This window comes from Oncorhynchus nerka, linkage group LG6 (genome assembly GCF_034236695.1).
Source record: "Oncorhynchus nerka isolate Pitt River linkage group LG6, Oner_Uvic_2.0, whole genome shotgun sequence".
Classification (NCBI taxonomy): domain Eukaryota; kingdom Metazoa; phylum Chordata; class Actinopteri; order Salmoniformes; family Salmonidae; genus Oncorhynchus; species Oncorhynchus nerka.
In genome coordinates, this window is record NC_088401.1 from 13431521 (window position 1) to 13454858 (window position 23338).

The following is a 23338-nucleotide window of genomic DNA, read 5'->3' on the forward strand; positions in this document are numbered from 1 at the left end:
TGTTACTGAAGGCTGCTATATACCTACATGTTACTGAAGGCTGCTATATACCTACATGTTACTGAAGGCTGCTATATACCTACATGTTACTGAAGGCTGCTATATACCTACATGTTACTGAAGACTGCTATATACCTACATGTTACTGAAGGCTGCTATATACCTACATGTTACTGAAGGGTGCTACATGTTACTGAAGGCTGCTATATACCTACATGTTACTGAAGGATGCTATATACCTGCATGTTACTGAAGGTTGCTATATACCTGCATGTTACTGAAGGTTGCTATATACCTGCATGTTACTGAAGGTTGCTATATACCTGCATGTTACTGAAGGCTGCTATATACCTGCATGTTACTGAAGGCTGCTATATACCTACATGTTACTGAATGCTGCTATATACCTACATGTTACTGAAGGCTGCTATATACCTACATGTTACTGAAGGCTGCTATATACCTACATGTTACTGAAGGTTGCTATATACCTGCATGTTACTGAAGGCTACTATATACCTGCATGTTACTGAAGGCTGCTATATACCTACATGTTACTGAAGGCTGCTATACACCTGCATGTTACTGAAGGCTGCTATACACCTACATGTTACTGAAGGCTGCTATATACCTACATGTTACTGAAGGCTGCTATATACCTACATGTTACTGAAGGCTGCTATATACCTACATGTTACTGAAGGCTGCTATATACCTACATGTTACTGAAGGCTACTATATACCTACATGTTACTGAAGGCTGCTATACACCTACATGTTACTGAAGGCTGCTATACACCTACATGTTACTGAAGGCTGCTATACACCTGCATGTTACTGAAGGCTGCTATATACCTACATGTTACTGAATGCTGCTATATACCTACATGTTACTGAAGGCTGCTATATACCTGCATGTTACTGAAGGCTGCTATATACCTACATGTTACTGAAGGCTGCTATATACCTACATGTTACTGAAGGCTGCTATATACCTACATGTTACTGAAGGCTGCTATATACCTACATGTTACTGAAGGCTGCTACATGTTACTGAAGGCTACTATATACCTACATGTTACTGAAGGCTGCTATATACCTACATGTTACTGAAGGCTGCTACATGTTACTGAAGGCTGCTATATACCTACATGTTACTGAAGGCTGCTACATGTTACTGAAGGCTGCTATATACCTACATGTTACTGAAGGCTGCTATATACCTACATGTTACTGAAGGCTGCTACATGTTACTGAAGGCTGCTATATACCTACATGTTACTGAAGGCTACTATATACCTACATGTTACTGAAGGCTACTATATACCTACATGTTACTGAAGGCTGCTATATACCTGCATGTTACTGAAGGCTGCTATATACCTGCATGTTACTGAAGGCTGCTATACACCTGAATGTTACTGAAGGCTGCTATATACCTACATGTTACTGAAGGCTGCTATATACCTACATGTTACTGAAGGCTGCTATATACCTACATGTTACTGAAGGCTGTTATATACCTGCATGTTACTGAAGGCTGCTATATACCTACATGTTACTGAAGGCTGCTATATACCTACATGTTACTGAAGGCTGCTATATACCTACATGTTACTGAATGCTGCTATATACCTACATGTTACTGAAGGCTGCTCTATACCTACATGTTACTGAAGGCTGCTCTATACCTACATGTTACTGAAGGCTGCTATATACCTACATGTTACTGAAGGCTGCTATATACCTACATGTTACTGAAGGCTGCTACATGTTACTGAAGGCTGCTATATACCTACATGTTACTGAAGGCTGCTATATACTTCCGGGTTGGAGCGAGCCGGTCGCATCCGCGCTTCGTTCTGCAGGTTGTATAACTTTTTCATTACATTTCATTACATTTCATTATAGTACAACGGTCTGATTTGTCTAATCTTAGCAATTTCTTCTTAGCTAGCTACATAGTCGTCGTTGTATCAAAGATAATTGCGTAATTATCGTATTTCGTCGTCTCCTATCTGCCCAACACGTTCACCGTCTACCGTAGCACTGTAGTAACTATCACACTCAACTGAACGACTTGATTAGTGTAGTATTAGCTAGCTACATAGTTGTCTTTGCTGTCTTCGTATCCAAGATAATTGTGTAGTTTAGAGTGTGTAGTCTTAGAGTGATTATCTTAATTCACCGAGGTTAGCTAGCCAGCTATTTTGTAGTCCTTAACGTAGGAGACACTCCTAGCTAGCCAATAGCCAGCCAACGTCTACTGAATAGAACTTTCGCATTCCGGTCGCATTCCGCTTCGCTCCACAGGTAGTATCACATTTTCATTTCATTTCATTACAGTCCCAACGGTGTGATTTGTTTGATCGTAGCTAGCTACATAGCTAGCTACATAGCCGTCTTTGTTTCAAAGATAATTGTGTAGTCTAGAGCGATTTTCTAGGTTAGCTAGCCAGCTATTGTCGTTCTCCTAACGCAACGTAACGTAACCAACACTGCTAGCTAGCCAGCTAGCTCCCGAAAAGCAGCATTGTAGAAACTTCACACTCAACGGTACAACTTGATTAGGGTAGTGTCAACAACGCAGCTAGCCTACCCCAGCAGTACTGTATCATTTTAATCATTTTAGTCAATTAGATTCTTGCTACGTAAGCTTAACTTTCTGAACATTCGAGACGTGTAGTCCACTTGTCATTCAATCTCCTCTGCATTAGCGTAGCCTCTTCTCTAGCCTGTCAACTATGTGTCTGTCTATCCCTGTTCTCTCCTCTCTGCACAGACCATACAAACGCTCCACACCGCATGGCCGCGGCCACCCTAATCTGGTGGTCCCAGCGCGCACGACCCACGTGGAGTTCCAGGTCTCCGGTAGCCTCTGGAACTGCCGATCTGCGGCCAACAAGGCAGAGTTCATCTCAGCCTATGCCTCCCTCCAGTCCTCGACTTCTTGGCTCTGACGGAAACATGGATCACCACAGACAACACCGCTACTCCTACTGCTCTCTCTTCGTCCGCCCACGTGCTCTCGCACACCCCGAGAGCTTCTGGTCAGCGGGGTGGTGGCACCGGGATCCTCATCTCTCCCAAGTGGTCATTCTCTCTTTCTCCCCTTACCCATCTGTCTATCGCCTCCTTTGAATTCCATGCTGTCACAGTTACCAGCCCTTTCAAGCTTAACATCCTTATCATTTATCGCCCTCCAGGTTCCTCGGAGAGTTCATCAATGAGCTTGATGCCTTGATAAGCTCCTTTCCTGAGGACGGCTCACCTCTCACAGTTCTGGGCGACTTTAACCTCCCCGTCTACCTTCGACTCATTCCTCTCTGCCTCCTTCTTTCCACTCCTCTCCTCTTTTGACCTCACCCTCTCACCTTCCCCCCTACTCACAAGGCAGGCAATACGCTCGACCTCATCTTTACTAGATGCTGTTCCTCCACTAACCTCATTGCAACTCCCCTCCAAGTCTCCGACCACTACCTTGTATCCTTTTCCCTCTCGCTCTCATCCAACACTTCCCACACTGCCCCTACTCGGATGGTATCGCGCCGTCCCAACCTCCGCTCTCTCTCCCCCGCTACTCTCTCCTCTTCCATCCTATCATCTCTTCCCTCTGCTCAAACCTTCTCCAACCTATCTCCTGATTCTGCCTCCTCAACCCTCCTCTCCTCCCTTTCTGCATCCTTTGACTCTCTATGTCCCCTATCCTCCAGGCCGGCTCGGTCCTCCCCTCCCGCTCCGTGGCTCGACGACTCATTGCGAGCTCACAGAACAGGGCTCCGGGCAGCCGAGCGGAAATGGAGGAAAACTCGCCTCCCTGCGGACCTGGCATACTTTCACTCCCTCCTCTCTACATTTTCCTCCTCTGTCTCTGCTGCTAAAGCCACTTTCTACCACTCTAAATTCCAAGCATCTGCCTCTAACCCTAGGAAGCTCTTTGCCACCTTCTCCTCCCTCTTGAATCCTCCTTCCCCTCCCCCCTCTCTGCAGATGACTTCGTCAACCATTTTGAAAAGAAGGTCGACGACATCCGATCCTCGTTTGCTAAGTCAAACGACACCGCTGGTTCTGCTCACACTGCCCTACCCTGTGCTCTGACCTCTTTCTCCCCTCTCTCTCAGATGACATCTCGCGTCTTGTGACGGCCGGCCGCCCAACAACCTGCCCGCTTGACCCTATCCCCTCCTCTCTTCTCCAGACCATCTCCGGTGACCTTCTCCCTTACCTCACCTCACTCATCAACTCATCCCTGACCGCTGGCTACGTCCCTCCTGTCTTCAAGAGAGCGAGAGTTGCACCCCTTCTGAAAAAACCTACACTCGATCCCTCCGATGTCAACAACTACAGACCAGTATCCCTTCTTTCTTTTCTCTCCAAAACTCTTGAACGTGCCGTCCTTGGCCAGCTCTCCCGCTATCTCTCTCAGAATGACCTTCTTGATCCAAATCAGTCAGGTTTCAAGACTAGTCATTCAACTGAGACTGCTCTTCTCTGTATCACGGAGGCGCTCCGCACTGCTAAAGCTAACTCTCTCTCCTCTGCTCTCATCCTTCTAGACCTATCGGCTGCCTTCGATACTGTGAACCATCAGATCCTCCTCTCCACCCTCTCCGAGTTGGGCATCTCCGGCGCGGCCCACGCTTGGATTGCGTCCTACCTGACAGGTCGCTCCTACCAGGTGGCGTGGCGAGAATCCGTCTCCTCACCACGTGCTCTCACCACTGGTGTCCCCCAGGGCTCTGTTCTAGGCCCTCTCCTATTCTCGCTATACACCAAGTCACTTGGCTCTGTCATAACCTCACATGGTCTCTCCTATCATTGCTATGCAGACGACACACAATTAATCTTCTCCTTTCCCCTTCTGACGACCAGGTGGCGAATCGCATCTCTGCATGTCTGGCAGACATATCAGTGTGGATGACGGATCATCACCTCAAGCTGAACCTCGGCAAGACGGAGCTGCTCTTCCTCCCGGGAAGGACTGCCCGTTCCATGATCTCGCCATCACGGTTGACAACTCCATTGTGTCCTCGTCCCAGAGCGCTAAGAACCTTGGCGTGACCCTGGACAACACCCTGTCGTTCTCAAATAACATCAAGGCGGTGGCCCGTTCCTGTAGGTTCATGCTCTACAACATCCGCAGAGTACGACCCTGCCTCACACAGGAAGCGGCGCAGGTCCTAATCCAGGCACTTGTCATCTCCCGTCTGGATTACTGCAACTCGCTGTTGGCTGGGCTCCCTACCTGTGCCATTAAACCCCTACAACTCATCCAGAACGCCGCAGCCCGTCTGGTGTTCAACCTTCCCAAGTTCTCTCACGTCACCCCGCTCCTCCGCTCTCTCCACTGGCTTCCAGTTGAAGCTCGCATCCGCTACAAGACCATGGTGCTTGCCTACGGAGCTGTGAGGGGAACGGCACCTCAGTACCTCCAGGCTCTGATCAGGCCCTACACCCAAACAAGGGCACTGCGTTCATCCACCTCTGGCCTGCTCGCCTCCCTACCACTGAGGAAGTACAGTTCCCGCTCAGCCCAGTCAAAACTGTTCGCTGCTCTGGCCCCCCAATGGTGGAACAAACTCCCTCACGACGCCAGGACAGCGGAGTCAATCACCACCTTCCGGAGACACCTGAAACCCCACCTCTTTAAGGAATACCTAGGATAGGATAAAGTAATCCTTCTCCCCCTTAAAAGACCTAGATGCACTATTGTAAAGTGGCTGTTCCACTGGATGTCATAAGGTGAAAGCACCAATTTGTAAGTCGCTCTGGATAAGAGCGTCTGCTAAATGATTTAAATGTAAATGTAAATATACCTACATGTTACTGAAGGCTGCTACATGTTACTGACGGCTGCTATATACCTACATGTTACTGAAGGCTGCTATATACCTACATGTTACTGAAGGTTGCTATATACCTGCATGTTACTGAAGGTTGCTATATACCTGCATGTTACTGAAGGCTGCTATATACCTGCATGTTACTGAAGGCTGCTATATACCTACATGTTACTGAATGCTGCTATATACCTACATGTTACTGAAGGCTGCTATATACCTACATGTTACTGAAGGCTGCTACATGTTACTGAAGGCTGCTATATACCTACATGTTACTGAAGGTTGCTATATACCTACATGTTACTGAAGGCTGCTATATACCTACATGTTACTGAAGGTTGCTATATACCTACATGTTACTGAATGCTGCTATATACCTACATGTTACTGAAGGCTGCTCTATACCTACATGTTACTGAAGGCTGCTCTATACCTACATGTTACTGAAGGCTGCTATATACCTACATGTTACTGAAGGCTGCTACATGTTACTGAAGGCTGCTATATACCTACATGTTACTGAAGGCTGCTATATACCTACATGTTACTGAAGGCTGCTATATACCTACATGTTACTGAAGGCTGCTACATTTACTGAAGGCTGCTATATACCTACATGTTACTGAAGGCTGCTATATACCTACATGTTACTGAAGGCTGCTACATGTTACTGAAGGCTGCTATATACCTACATGTTACTGAAGGCTGCTATATACCTACATGTTACTGAATGCTGCTATATACCTACATGTTACTGAAGGCTGCTATATACCTACATGTTACTGAAGGCTGCTACATGTTACTGAAGGCTGCTACATGTTACTGAAGGCTGCTATATACCTACATGTTACTGAAGGCTGCTATATACCTACATGTTACTGAAGGTTGCTATATACCTGCATGTTACTGAAGGCTACTATATACCTGCATGTTACTGAAGGCTACTATATACCTGCATGTTACTGAAGGCTGCTATATACCTACATGTTACTGAAGGCTGCTATACACCTGCATGTTACTGAAGGCTGCAATATAGCTACATGTTACTGAAGGCTGCAATATAGCTACATGTTACTGAAGGCTGCTATATACCTACATGTTACTGAAGGCTACTATATACCTACATGTTACTGAAGGCTACTATATACCTACATGTTACTGAAGGCTGCTATATACCTACATGTTACTGAAGGCTGCTATACACCTACATGTTACTGAAGGCTACTATATACCTGCATGTTACTGAAGGCTGCTATATACCTGCATGTTACTGAAGGCTGCTATATACCTACATGTTACTGAAGGCTGCTATATACCTGCATGTTACTGAAGGATGCTATATACCTGCATGTTACTGAAGGATGCTATATACCTGCATGTTACTGAAGGCTGCTATATACCTACATGTTACTGAAGGCTGCTATATACCTACATGTTACTGAAGGCTGCTATATACCTGCATGTTACTGAAGGCTGCTATATACCTGCATGTTACTGAAGGCTGCTATATACCTACATGTTACTGAAGGCTGCTATATACCTACATGTTACTGAAGGCTGCTATATACCTACATGTTACTGAAGGCTGCTATACACCTGCATGTTACTGAAGGCTGCAATATAGCTGACATGTTACTGAAGGCTGCAATATAGCTAGCTACATGTTACTGAAGGCTGCTATATACCTACATGTTACTGAAGGCTACTATATACCTACATGTTACTGAAGGCTACTATATACCTACATGTTACTGAAGGCTGCTATATACCTACATGTTACTGAAGGCTGCTATACACCTACATGTTACTGAAGGCTACTATATACCTGCATGTTACTGAAGGCTGCTATATACCTGCATGTTACTGAAGGCTGCTATATACCTACATGTTACTGAAGGCTGCTATATACCTACATGTTACTGAAGGCTGCTATATACCTGCATGTTACTGAAGGCTGCTATATACCTGCATGTTACTGAAGGCTGCTATATACCTGCATGTTACTGAAGGCTGCTATATACCTACATGTTACTGAAGGCTGCTATATACCTACATGTTACTGAAGGCTGCTATATACCTACATGTTACTGAAGGCTGCTCTATACCTACATGTTACTGAAGGCTGCTCTATACCTACATGTTACTGAAGGCTGCTATATACCTACATGTTACTGAAGGCTGCTATATACCTACATGTTACTGAAGGCTGCTATATACCTGCATGTTACTGAAGGTTGCTATATACCTGCATGTTACTGAAGGCTGCCTGCATGTTACTGAAGGATGCTATATACCTGCATGTTACTGAAGGATGCTATATACCTGCATGTTACTGAAGGCTGCTATATACCTACATGTTACTGAAGGCTGATATATACCTACATGTTACTGAAGGCTGCTATATACCTGCATGTTACTGAAGGCTGCTATATACCTGCATGTTACTGAAGGCTGCTATACTGAAAGGCTGCTATATACCTACATGTTACTGAAGGCTGCTATATACCTACATGTTACTGAAGGCTGCTATATACCTACATGTTACTGAAGGCTGCTATATACCTACATGTTACTGAAGGCTGCTATACACCTACATGTTACTGAAGGCTGCTACACACCTACATGTTACTGAAGGCTGCTATACACCTACATGTTACTGAAGGCTGCTATATACCTACATGTTACTGAAGGTTGCTATATACCTACATGTTACTGAAGGCTGCTATATACCTACATGTTACTGAAGGCTGCTATATACCTACATGTTACTGAAGGCTGCTATATACCTGAAGGCTGCTATGTTACTGAAGGCTGCTATATACCTGTTACTGAAGGCTGCTACATGTTACTGAAGGCTGCTATATACCTACATGTTACTGAAGGCTGCTACATGTTACTGAAGGCTGCAATATACCTGCATGTTACTGAAGGCTACTATATACCTACATGTTACTGAAGGCTGCTATATACCTACATGTTACTGAAGGCTGCTATATACCTACATGTTACTGAAGGCTGCTATATACCTACATGTTACTGAAGGCTGCTACATGTTACTGAAGGCTGCTATATACCTACATGTTACTGAAGGCTGCTATATACCTACATGTTACTGAAGGCTGCTATATACCTACATGTTACTGAAGGCTGCTCTATACCTACATGTTACTGAAGGCTGCTCTATACCTACATGTTACTGAAGGCTGCTATATACCTACATGTTACTGAAGGCTGCTATATACCTACATGTTACTGAAGGCTGCTATATACCTGCATGTTACTGAAGGATGCTATATACCTGCATGTTACTGAAGGATGCTATATACCTGCATGTTACTGAAGGATGCTATATACCTGCATGTTACTGAAGGCTGCTATATACCTACATGTTACTGAAGGCTGATATATACCTACATGTTACTGAAGGCTGCTATATACCTGCATGTTACTGAAGGCTGCTATATACCTGCATGTTACTGAAGGCTGCTATATACCTACATGTTACTGAAGGCTGCTATATACCTACATGTTACTGAAGGCTGCTATATACCTACATGTTACTGAAGGCTGCTATATACCTACATGTTACTGAAGGCTGCTATATACCTACATGTTACTGAAGGCTGCTATATACCTACATGTTACTGAAGGCTGCTATATACCTACATGTTACTGAAGGCTGCTATATACCTACATGTTACTGAAGGCTGCTATATACCTACATGTTACTGAAGGCTGCTACATGTTACTGAAGGCTGCTATATACCTACATGTTACTGAAGGCTGCTACATGTTACTGAAGGCTGCAATATACCTGCATGTTACTGAAGGCTACTATATACCTACATGTTACTGAATGCTGCTATATACCTACATGTTACTGAAGGCTGCTATATACCTACATGTTACTGAAGGCTGCTACATGTTACTGAAGGCTGCTATATACCTACATGTTACTGAAGGCTGCTATATACCTGCATGTTACTGAAGGCTGCTATATACCTGCATGTTACTGAAGGCTGCTATATACCTGCATGTTACTGAAGGCTGCTATATACCTACATGTTACTGAAGGCTGCTATATACCTGCATGTTACTGAAGGCTGCTATATACCTACATGTTACTGAAGGCTGCTATATACCTGCATGTTACTGAAGGCTGCTATATACCTGCATGTTACTGAAGGCTGCTATATACCTACATGTTACTGAAGGCTGCTATATACCTGCATGTTACTGAAGGCTGCTATATACCTGCATGTTACTGAAGGCTGCTATATACCTGCATGTTACTGAAGGCTGCTATATACCTGCATGTTACTGAAGGCTGCTATATACCTACATGTTACTGAAGGCTGCTATATACCTACATGTTACTGAAGGCTGCTATATACCTACATGTTACTGAAGGCTGCTATATACCTACATGTTACTGAAGGCTGCTCTATACCTACATGTTACTGAAGGCTGCTCTATACCTACATGTTACTGAAGGCTGCTATATACCTACATGTTACTGAAGGCTGCTATATACCTACATGTTACTGAAGGCTGCTATATACCTGCATGTTACTGAAGGTTGCTATATACCTGCATGTTACTGAAGGTTGCTATATACCTGCATGTTACTGAAGGATGCTATATACCTGCATGTTACTGAAGGATGCTATATACCTGCATGTTACTGAAGGCTGCTATATACCTACATGTTACTGAAGGCTGCTATATACCTACATGTTACTGAAGGCTGCTATATACCTGCATGTTACTGAAGGCTGCTATATACCTGCATGTTACTGAAGGCTGCTATATACCTACATGTTACTGAAGGCTGCTATATACCTACATGTTACTGAAGGCTGCTATATACCTACATGTTACTGAAGGCTGCTATACACCTGCATGTTACTGAAGGCTGCAATATAGCTACATGTTACTGAAGGCTGCAATATAGCTACATGTTACTGAAGGCTGCTATATACCTACATGTTACTGAAGGCTACTATATACCTACATGTTACTGAAGGCTACTATATACCTACATGTTACTGAAGGCTGCTATATACCTACATGTTACTGAAGGCTGCTATACACCTACATGTTACTGAAGGCTACTATATACCTGCATGTTACTGAAGGCTGCTATATACCTGCATGTTACTGAAGGCTGCTATATACCTACATGTTACTGAAGGCTGCTATATACCTACATGTTACTGAAGGCTGCTATATACCTGTGTTACTGAAGGCTGCTATATACCTGCATGTTACTGAAGGCTGCTATATACCTGCATGTTACTGAAGGCTGCTATATACCTACATGTTACTGAAGGCTGCTCTATACCTACATGTTACTGAAGGCTGCTATATACCTACATGTTACTGAAGGCTGCTGATGTTACTATGCCCTACATGTTACTGAAGGCTGCTATATACCTACATGTTACTGAAGGCTGCTATATACCTGCATGTTACTGAAGGTATACTATATGTTACCTGCATGTTACTGAAGGATGCTATATACCTGTTACTGATGTTACTGAAGGATGCTATATACCTGCATGTTACTGAAGGCTGCTATATACCTACATGTTACTGAAGGCTGCTATATATACCTACATGTTACTGAAGGCTGCTATATACCTACATGTTACTGAAGGCTGCTATATACCTATGTTACATGTTACTGAAGGCTGCTATATACCTACATGTTACTGAAGGCTGCTACATGTTACTGAAGGCTGCTATATACCTACATGTTACTGAAGGCTGCTACATGTTACTGAAGGCTGCAATATACCTGCATGTTACTGAAGGCTACTATATACCTACATGTTACTGAATGCTGCTATATACCTACATGTTACTGAAGGCTGCTATATACCTACATGTTACTGAAGGCTGCTACATGTTACTGAAGGCTGCTATATACCTACATGTTACTGAAGGCTGCTATATACCTACATGTTACTGAAGGCTGCTATATACCTACATGTTACTGAAGGCTGCTCTATACCTACATGTTACTGAAGGCTGCTATATACCTACATGTTACTGAAGGCTGCTACATGTTACTGAAGGCTGCTACATGTTACTGAAGGCTGCTATATACCTGCATGTTACTGAAGGCTGCTATATACCTGCATGTTACTGAAGGCTGCTATATACCTACATGTTACTGAAGGCTGCTACATGTTACTGAAGGCTGCTACATGTTACTGAAGGCTGCTATATACCTGCATGTTACTGAAGGCTGCTATATACCTGCATGTTACTGAAGGCTGCTATATACCTACATGTTACTGAAGGCTGCTACATGTTACTGAAGGCTGCTACATGTTACTGAAGGCTGCTATATACCTGCATGTTACTGAAGGATGCTATATACCTGCATGTTACTGAAGGATGCTATATACCTGCATGTTACTGAAGGCTGCTATATACCTACATGTTACTGAAGGCTGATATATACCTACATGTTACTGAAGGCTGCTATATACCTACATGTTACTGAAGGCTGCTATATACCTGCATGTTACTGAAGGCTGCTATATACCTGTTACTGAAGGCTGCTATGTTACTGAAGGCTGCTATATACCTACATGTTACTGAAGGCTGCTATATACCTACATGTTACTGAAGGCTGCTATATACCTACATGTTACTGAAGGCTGCTCTATGTTACCTATATACATGTTACTGAAGGCTGCTCTATACCTACATGTTACTGAAGGCTGCTCCTATGTTACTGAAGGCTGCTATATACCTACATGTTACTGAAGGCTGCTATATACCTACATGTTACTGAAGGCTGCTATATACCTACATGTTACTGAAGGCTGCTACATGTTACTGAAGGCTGCTATATACCTACATGTTACTGAAGGCTGCTACATGTTACTGAAGGCTGCAATATACCTGCATGTTACTGAAGGCTACTATATACCTACATGTTACTGAATGCTGCTATATACCTACATGTTACTGAAGGCTGCTATATACCTACATGTTACTGAAGGCTGCTACATGTTACTGAAGGCTGCTATATACCTACATGTTACTGAAGGCTGCTATATACCTACATGTTACTGAAGGCTGCTATATACCTGCATGTTACTGAAGGCTGCTATATACCTGCATGTTACTGAAGGCTGCTATACACCTGCATGTTACTGAAGGCTGCTATATACCTACATGTTACTGAAGGCTGCTATATACCTGCATGTTACTGAAGGCTGCTATATACCTACATGTTACTGAAGGCTGCTATATACCTGCATGTTACTGAAGGCTGCTATATACCTGCATGTTACTGAAGGCTGCTATATACCTACATGTTACTGAAGGCTGCTATATACCTGCATGTTACTGAAGGCTGCTATATACCTGCATGTTACTGAAGGCTGCTATATACCTACATGTTACTGAAGGCTGCTACATGTTACTGAAGGCTGCTACATGTTACTGAAGGCTGCTATATACCTACATGTTACTGAAGGCTGCTATATACCTACATGTTACTGAAGGCTGCTATATACCTACATGTTACTGAAGGCTGCTATATACCTACATGTTACTGAAGGCTGCTATATACCTACATGTTACTGAAGGCTGCTATACACCTACATGTTACTGAAGGCTGCTATACACCTACATGTTACTGAAGGCTGCTATACACCTGCATGTTACTGAAGGCTGCTATATACCTACATGTTACTGAATGCTGCTATATACCTACATGTTACTGAAGGCTGCTATATACCTGCATGTTACTGAAGGCTGCTATATACCTACATGTTACTGAAGGCTGCTATATACCTACATGTTACTGAAGGCTGCTATATACCTACATGTTACTGAAGGCTGCTATATACCTACATGTTACTGAAGGCTGCTATATACCTACATGTTACTGAAGGCTGCTATATACCTACATGTTACTGAAGGCTGCTACATGTTACTGAAGGCTGCTATATACCTACATGTTACTGAAGGCTGCTACATGTTACTGAAGGCTGCAATATACCTGCATGTTACTGAAGGCTACTATGTTATAAGGCCTACATGTTACTGAATGCTGCTATATACCTACATGTTACTGAAGGCTGCTATATACCTATGTTACTGATGTTACTGACCTGCTATGTTACTGAAGGCTGCTATATACCTACATGTTACTGAAGGCTGCTATATACCTGCATGTTACTGAAGGCTGCTATATACCTGCATGTTACTGAAGGCTGCTATACACCTGCATGTTACTGAAGGCTGCTATATACCTACATGTTACTGAAGGCTGCTATATACCTGCATGTTACTGAAGGCTGCTATATACCTACATGTTACTGAAGGCTGCTATATACCTGCATGTTACTGAAGGCTGCTATATACCTGCATGTTACTGAAGGCTGCTATATACCTACATGTTACTGAAGGCTGCTATATACCTGCATGTTACTGAAGGCTGCTATATACCTGCATGTTACTGAAGGCTGCTATATACCTGCATGTTACTGAAGGCTGCTATATACCTACATGTTACTGAAGGCTGCTATATACCTACATGTTACTGAAGGCTGCTACATGTTACTGAAGGCTGCTATATACCTACATGTTACTGAAGGCTGCTATATACCTACATGTTACTGAAGGCTGCTATATACCTACATGTTACTGAAGGCTGCTATATACCTACATGTTACTGAAGGCTGCTATATACCTACATGTTACTGAAGGCTGCTATACACCTACATGTTACTGAAGGCTGCTATACACCTACATGTTACTGAAGGCTGCTATACACCTGCATGTTACTGAAGGCTGCTATATACCTACATGTTACTGAAGGCTGCTATATACCTGCATGTTACTGAAGGCTGCTATATACCTGCATGTTACTGAAGGCTGCTATATACCTACATGTTACTGAAGGCTGCTATATACCTACATGTTACTGAAGGCTGCTATATACCTACATGTTACTGAAGGCTGCTATATACCTACATGTTACTGAAGGTTGCTATATACCTGCATGTCACTGAAGGCTGCTATATACCTACATGTTACTGAAGGTTGCTATATACCTACATGTTACTGAAGGCTGCTATATACCTACATGTTACTGAAGGCTGCTACATGTTACTGAAGGCTACTATATACCTACATGTTACTGAAGGCTGCTATATACCTACATGTTACTGAAGGCTGCTACATGTTACTGAAGGCTGCTATATACCTACATGTTACTGAAGGCTGCTATATACCTACATGTTACTGAAGGCTGCTATATACCTACATGTTACTGAAGGCTGCTATATACCTACATGTTACTGAAGGCTGCTATACACCTACATGTTACTGAATGCTGCTATACACCTACATGTTACTGAAGGCTGCTATACACCTACATGTTACTGAAGGCTGCTATACACCTACATGTTACTGAAGGCTGCTATACACCTGCATGTTACTGAAGGCTGCTATATACCTACATGTTACTGAATGCTGCTATATACCTACATGTTACTGAAGGCTGCTATATACCTGCATGTTACTGAAGGCTGCTATATACCTACATGTTACTGAAGGCTGCTATATACCTACATGTTACTGAAGGCTGCTATATACCTACATGTTACTGAAGGCTGCTATATACCTACATGTTACTGAAGGTTGCTATATACCTGCATGTTACTGAAGGTTGCTGAACCTGGTTACTGAAGGCTGCTATATACCTACATGTTACTGAAGGTTGCTATATACCTACATGTTACTGAAGGCTGCTATATACCTACATGTTACTGAAGGCTGCTACATGTTACTGAAGGCTACTATATACCTACATGTTACTGAAGGCTGCTATATACCTACATGTTACTGAAGGCTGCTACATGTTACTGAAGGCTGCTATATACCTACATGTTACTGAAGGCTGCTATATACCTGCATGTTACTGAAGGCTGCGATATACCTGCATGTTACTGAAGGCTACTATATACCTACATGTTACTGAATGCTGCTATATACCTACATGTTACTGAAGGCTGCTATATACCTACATGTTACTGAAGGCTGCTACATGTTACTGAAGGTTGCTATATACCTGCATGTTACTGAAGGCTACTATATACCTGCATGTTACTGAAGGCTGCTATACACCTACATGTTACTGAAGGCTGCTATACACCTGCATGTTACTGAAGGCTGCTATATACCTACATGTTACTGAAGGCTGCTATATACCTGCATGTTACTGAAGGCTGCTATATACCTACATGTTACTGAAGGTTGCTATATACCTACATGTTACTGAAGGCTGCTATATACCTACATGTTACTGAAGGCTGCTATATACCTACATGTTACTGAAGGCTGCTATATACCTACATGTTACTGAAGGCTGCTCTATACCTACATGTTACTGAAGGCTGCTACATGTTACTTAAGGCTGCTATATACCTACATGTTACTGAAGGCTGCTATATACCTACATGTTACTGAAGGTTGCTATATACCTACATGTTACTGAAGGCTGCTATATACCTACATGTTACTGAAGGCTGCTATATACCTGCATGTTACTGAAGGCTGCTATATACCTGCATGTTACTGAAGGCTGCTATATACCTGCATGTTACTGAAGGCTACTATATACCTGCATGTTACTGAAGGCTGCTATATACCTACATGTTACTGAAGGCTGCTATATACCTACATGTTACTGAAGGCTGCTATATACCTACATGTTACTGAAGGCTGCTACATGTTACTGAAGGCTGCTATATACCTACATGTTACTGAAGGTTGCTATATACCTGCATGTTACTGAAGGCTGCTATATACCTGCATGTTACTGAAGGCTGCTATATACCTACATGTTACTGAAGGCTGCTATATACCTACATGTTACTGAAGGCTGCTATATACCTACATGTTACTGAAGGCTGCTATATACCTACATGTTACTGAAGGCTGCTATATACCTGCATGTTACTGAAGGCTGCTATATACCTACATGTTACTGAAGGCTGCTATATACCTACATGTTACTGAAGGCTGCTATATACCTACATGTTACTGAAGGCTGCTATATACCTACATGTTACTGAAGGCTGCTATATACCTGCATGTTACTGAAGGCTGCTATATACCTGCATGTTACTGAAGGCTGCTATATACCTACATGTTACTGAAGGCTGCTATATACCTACATGTTACTGAAGGCTGCTATATACCTACATGTTACTGAAGGCTGCTATATACCTACATGTTACTGAAGGCTGCTATATACCTGCATGTTACTGAAGGCTGCTATATACCTACATGTTACTGAAGGCTGCTATATACCTACATGTTACTGAAGGCTGCTATATACCTACATGTTACTGAAGGCTGCTATGTTACTGAAGGCCTATGTTACTGAAGGCTGCTATATACCTACATGTTACTGAAGGCTGCTATATACCTGCATGTTACTGAAGGCTGCTATATACCTACATGTTACTGAAGGCTGCTATATACCTACATGTTACTGAAGGCTGCTATATACCTACATGTTACTGAAGGCTGTTACTGAAGGCTGCTATGTTACTGAAGGCTGCTATATACCTATGTTACATGTTACTGAAGGCTGCTACATGTTACTGAAGGCTGCTATATACCTACATGTTACTGAAGGCTGCTATATACCTACATGTTACTGAAGGCTGCTATATACCTACATGTTACTGAAGGCTGCTATATACCTACATGTTACTGAAGGCTGCTATATACCTACATGTTACTGAAGGCTACTATATACCTACATGTTGCTGAAGGCTACTATATACCTACATGTTACTGAAGGCTGCTATATACCTACATGTTACTGAAGGCTGCTATATACCTACATGTTACTGAAGGCTGCTATATACCTACATGTTACTGAAGGCTGCTATATACCTACATGTTACTGAAGGCTGCTATATACCTACATGTTACTGAAGGCTGCTATATACCTACATGTTACTGAAGGCTGCTATACACCTGCATGTTACTGAAGGCTGCTATACACCTGCATGTTACTGAAGGCTGCTATATACCTACATGTTACTGAAGGCTGCTATATACCTACATGTTACTGAAGGCTGCTATATACCTACATGTTACTGAAGGCTGTTATTGTAGACATGAAAACATTTCTGAACGCTATAAAGTGGAAAGTCCCCGTTATATCAAATCAGGTTTGAAAGGAACGTGACCGATATGTCATCGCTAATCTGATGAACTTTTCACATGCAAGAGGACACCTCATGTAAATCGTGATGGATACATGGGACTCCATACAAGAACTGACAATCCTGACTGCACTGACATCTACTCAACTAAAAGAGACTGGAGAGCCACCACTCTGGGTCCAGGCTAAAGCTTGAGTTGTGCCAAGAAACATGGATTCCTTTAGTTGATAGGTAACAAGAAAATATAAAAGCTTAAAAACTATGTCAACTAACGTGCCCTGAAAAGGAGGGCACAACTGTGTAGTGATGTCAGGGGAGAACATGCACCATGGCGACGCTGACAGGTCGGTGTAGCTGAACCTAGCAACATGAGCCATTCATCAACCACGCACACTCATAGTTGGCAGGTGGCGTGACCGTGTCTGAGCCGCGGTGCACTTCCCAGTAATGACCAGCTATGATTTACATTGACACAGACGGTCTACAGACCTCTTCACATTCAAATCGATACGTCTCCGTATTCCCGAAGTCATAAACACCAGACAGACAGCCAACATCTCTGGAAACGCTTGACTTATTACCTCAGGGGGGAGTTGCCCTCAGGCTCAGATCTAGGATCAGCTTTACTCGCTCCAAATACTGACATTAAAAAAGGGGCAATCCGCAGTTGAAACAATAAATGGTTTCTGTAAAAAGCTGAGGGATGCGGCTAGAGAAAGGTAACCACTCTCAAATTCATAGACACAGCTATGGATGCAAGGACTGACCATCCACGACATACAACATTATAGTTTTAACCATGTTATGGGGCTATTAAGTATTTGTTTATATTTGCATCGTTTACAAACATTGGAGTAAATAAAACAAGCTTATATTTTGGGTTCTGATGGGGTACGACAGTTGAACTAAACCATTTGTAAAAACTTAAAACAATTTAAGTTTAAATCAATTTTACATATCATCAATTTATAAGCAAAAACATGGATGTGGTACCTGCAGATTACTCCTTTAACCATTAGGAGGTAGAACACACAATGGACCTTCGATTGGCGTTTACAGCTCATTTCATCTTACACGTAGTTTCATTGAAGAACTAGTGTTAATCCCAGCTCTGTTTGGCACATTATCACTGGAGTTAACTTGAAATCAGCCCTGATTAATCAGTCTTTCATAACAATCTGTAATAGGCCGATTATCTGCCGATTATGGCCGATTATATTGTAATCCACGAGGCGACTGCGTGGCAGTCTGACCACCTGTTACTCCACGAGGAGACTGGGCGGCAGGCTGACCACCTGTTACTCCACGAGGAGACTGCGTGGCAGGCTGACCACCTGTTACTCCACGAGGAGACTGCGTGGCAGGCTGACCACCTGTTACTCCACGAGGAGACTGCGTGGCAGGCTGACCACCTGTTACGCGAGTGCAGCGTCGAAAGGACCTTGTGGCTGCAAGGAGCCAAGGTAAGTTGCTAGCTAGCATTAAACTTATCTTATAAAAAAAACAAATCAATCCTCACATAATCGCCAGTTAACCTAGTAATATCATCAACCATGTGTAGTTAACTAGCTTGTCCTGCGTTGCATATAATCAATGCGGTGCCTGTTAATTTATCATCGAATCACAGCCGACATCAACTTCGCCAAATGGCTGATGATTTAGCAAAAGCGCATTTGCAAAAAAAAAAAGCACATTCATTGCACAAATGTACCTAACCAAACATCCTTTCTTAAAATCAATACGCAGAAGTATATATATTTTTAAACCTGCATATTCAGTTAAAATAAACGCATGTTAGCAGGCAATATTAACTAGGGAAATTGTGTCACGTCTCTTGTGTTCAGTGTGAGCAGAGTCGGGGTTTATGCAGCAGTGTGGGCCTCCTGGCTCGTTGTGAACTGGGTTTCTTCCTAACAAAGACCGTTATTCATTTGCCAGAATTTTACATAATTATGACATAACATTGAAGGTTGTGCAATGTAACAGCAATATTTAGACTTAGGGATGCCACCTGTTCGACAAAATACGGAATGGTTCCGTATTTCACTGAAAGAATAAACGTTTTGTTTTCGAAATTATAGTTTCCGGATTTGACCATATTAAATGACCAAAGGCTGGCATTTCTGTGTGTTTATTATAATTAAGTCTATGATTTGATGTTTGATAGAGCAGTTTGACTGAGTGGTGGTAGGCAGCAGCAGGCTCATAAGCATTCATTCAAACAGCACTTTACTGTGTTTGCAAGCAGCTCTTAGCAATGCTTGAAGCACAGTGCTGAATTCAAGCCTATCAACTCCCGAGATTAGGCTGGTAATACTAAAGTGCCTATAAGAACATCCATTAGTCAAAGGTATACAGTTGAAGTCGGAAGTTTACATACACCTTAGACAAATACATTTAACCTCTGTTTTTCACAATTCCTGACATTTAATCCTAATAAAAAAAAAATCTGTCTTAAGATCAGCACTTTATTTTAAGATTGTGAAAAGTCAAAATAATAGTAGAGAGAATGAGTTACTTCAGCACATTCCCAGTGGGTCAGAAGTTTACATACACTCAATTAGTATTTGATAGCATGGTCTTTAAATTGGGTCAAACGTTTCAAGTAGCCTTCCACAAGCTTCCCACAATAAATTGGGTGAATTTTGACCCATTCCTCCTTACAGAGCAGGTGTAACTGAGTCAGGTTTGTAGGCCTCCTTGCTCGCACACGTTTTTTCAGTTCTGCCCACAAGTTTCTATAGAAATGAGGTCAGGGCTTTGTGATGGCCACTCTAATACCTTGACTTAAGCCATTTTGCCACAACTTTGGAAGTATGCTTGGGGTCATTGTCCATTTGGAAGACCCATTTGTGACCAAGATTTAACTTCCTGACTGATGTCTTGAGATGTTGCTTCAATATATCCAAATTATTTTCCATCTTCATGATGCCGTCTATTTTGTGAAGTGCACCAGTCCCTCCTGCAGTAAAGCACCGTCACAACATGATGCTGCCACCCCCATGCTTTATGGTTGGGATGGTGTTCTTCGGCTTGCAAGCCTCCCCCTTTTTCCTCCAAACATAACAATGGTCATTATGGCCAAACAGTTTTGTTTCATCAGACCAGAGGACATTTCTCCCAAGGATGAACCAGACTCGTGGAGGACAACATTTTTTTTTCTGAGGTCTTGGCAGATTTATTTAGATTTTTCCCATGATGTCAAGCAAAGAGGCACTGAGTTTGAAGGTAGGCCTTGAAATACATCCACAGGTACACCTCCAATTGACTAAAATGATGTCAATTAGCCTATCAGAAGCTTCTAAAGCCATGACATCATTTTCTGTATGTTTCCAAGCTGTTTAAAGGCACAGTCAACTTAGTGTATGTAAATTTCTGACCCACTGGAATTGTGATACAGTGAATTATCTGTCTGTAAACAATTGTTGGAAAAATTACTTGTGTCACGCACCAAGTAGATGTCCTAACTGACTTGCCAAAAGTCAGTTAACAAGAAATTTGTGGAGTGGTTGAAAAACAAGTTTTAATGACTCCAACCTAAGTGTATGTAAACGTCAAACTTCAACTGTAAGAAATACAAAATGGTAGAGAGAAATAGTCGACGAGTCATAATTCCTATAATAACTACAACCTAAAACTTCTTAACAGGGAATATTAAAGAACTGGGAAAATTGAACCACCAGCTTTCATATGTTCTCATGTTCTGAGCAAGGAACTTAAATGTTAGCTTTCTTACATGGCACATATTGCACTTTTACTTTCTTCTCCAACACGGTTTTTGCATTATTTAAACCAATTTGAACATGTTTCATTATTTATTTGAGACTAAATAGATTTTATTTATGTATTATATTTCATTATTCATTCAGTATTGTTGTAATTGTCATCATTACAAGTATATATATATATATATATATATTTAAAAATATTAAAAAATCATGCTTTTTTTGGTGCTCCAATAAATCGGTATTGGTGTTGAAAAAACATTATCGATCGACCTCTAATTACCACCAGACTTATTGGACACACACGTTTTTGCGTTACTTACACATGACATCGCTTAAGAATTGTTCATATTACATTGATGGTGTACTTGAACAGTAAACATTTAACACACTCCTGTTGCATCACGGTTGTTATAGCAGCCTGGTGATTTCATGTCGTTGTTCTTGAGCCATAGAGAAAACTTCACACAGAGTTGGCCTTCACAACTCAAACAAATACATTTTACTTACTGACCAGATAAACAAGCATCACTTAAAACACAACAGTAACATGCTTAGTACGAATCCTCAATATTTGTGGGCTGTACCTTTGTTGTAGGAATCCAATGAAGGGTGCAACCCCGGTGCCTGGTCCAATCATGATGAAGGGTTTGGAGAGGTCAGAGGGCAGGCGGAAGGAGCAGTTCTGACGCACACACACATGGACCTGAGGTCAAAGGTCAAAAAGTGTTTATGTCACACCTATACACTCGTATAATTTCAAAAGCTTTTACTGAGCTACAGTTCATATGGAAATCAGTCAATTGAAATAAATTAATTAGGCCCTATTCTATGGATGTCACATGACTGGGAATACAGATCCTGTTGGTCACAGATAGCTGTAAAAAAGGTAGGGGTGTGGATCAGAAAACCAGTCAGTATCTGGTGTGACCACCATTTGCCTTGTGCAGCGCAGCACATCTCCTTCACATAGAGTTGATCAGGCTGTTGATTGTGGCCTGTGGAATGTTGTCCCACTCTTCTTCAATGGCTGTGCGAAATTGCTGGATAATTGGAACACACTGTCGCACACATAGAGCCAGAGCATCCCAAACATGCTCAATGGGTGACATGTGAGTATGCAGGCCATGGAAGAACTGGGACGTTTTCAGCTTCCAGGATCCTTGCGACGTGGGGCCGTGCATTATCATGCTGAAACCGGAGGTGATGGCGGTGAATTAACGGCACGAGAACGGGCCTCAGGATCTCATCACGGTACCTCTGTGCATTCAAATGACCATCGATAAAATGTAATTGTGTTCGTTGTCCATAGCTTATGCCTGCCTATACCATAACCCCACCGCCACCATGGGGCACTCTGTTCACAACACTGACATCAGCTAACCACTCGTCCACACAACGCCATACATGCTGTCTGCCCGGTAAAGTTGAAACCGGAATTCATCCATAAAGAGCAGTGGCATAAAAAGTGAGCATTTTCCCACTGAAGTTGATTACGATGCTGAACTGCAGTCAGGTCAAGACCATGGTGAGGACGACGAGCTTGCAGAAGAGC

General features: G+C 42.4%; 1 protein-coding gene across 5 annotated transcripts in view; it reads right to left on the bottom strand.

The window, feature by feature from the left end:
• Positions 1-23338, bottom strand: part of LOC115119947 (methionine synthase reductase-like) — a 52617-nt gene that overhangs the window by 11475 nt on the left and 17804 nt on the right. For all 5 annotated transcript variants that reach the window (XM_065019274.1, XM_065019273.1, XM_065019272.1 and 2 more), the window contains exon 12: positions 22371-22489. In XM_065019274.1, coding sequence (XP_064875346.1) covers positions 22371-22489 — 119 coding nt within the window. The remainder of the gene's footprint in view (positions 1-22370; positions 22490-23338) is intronic.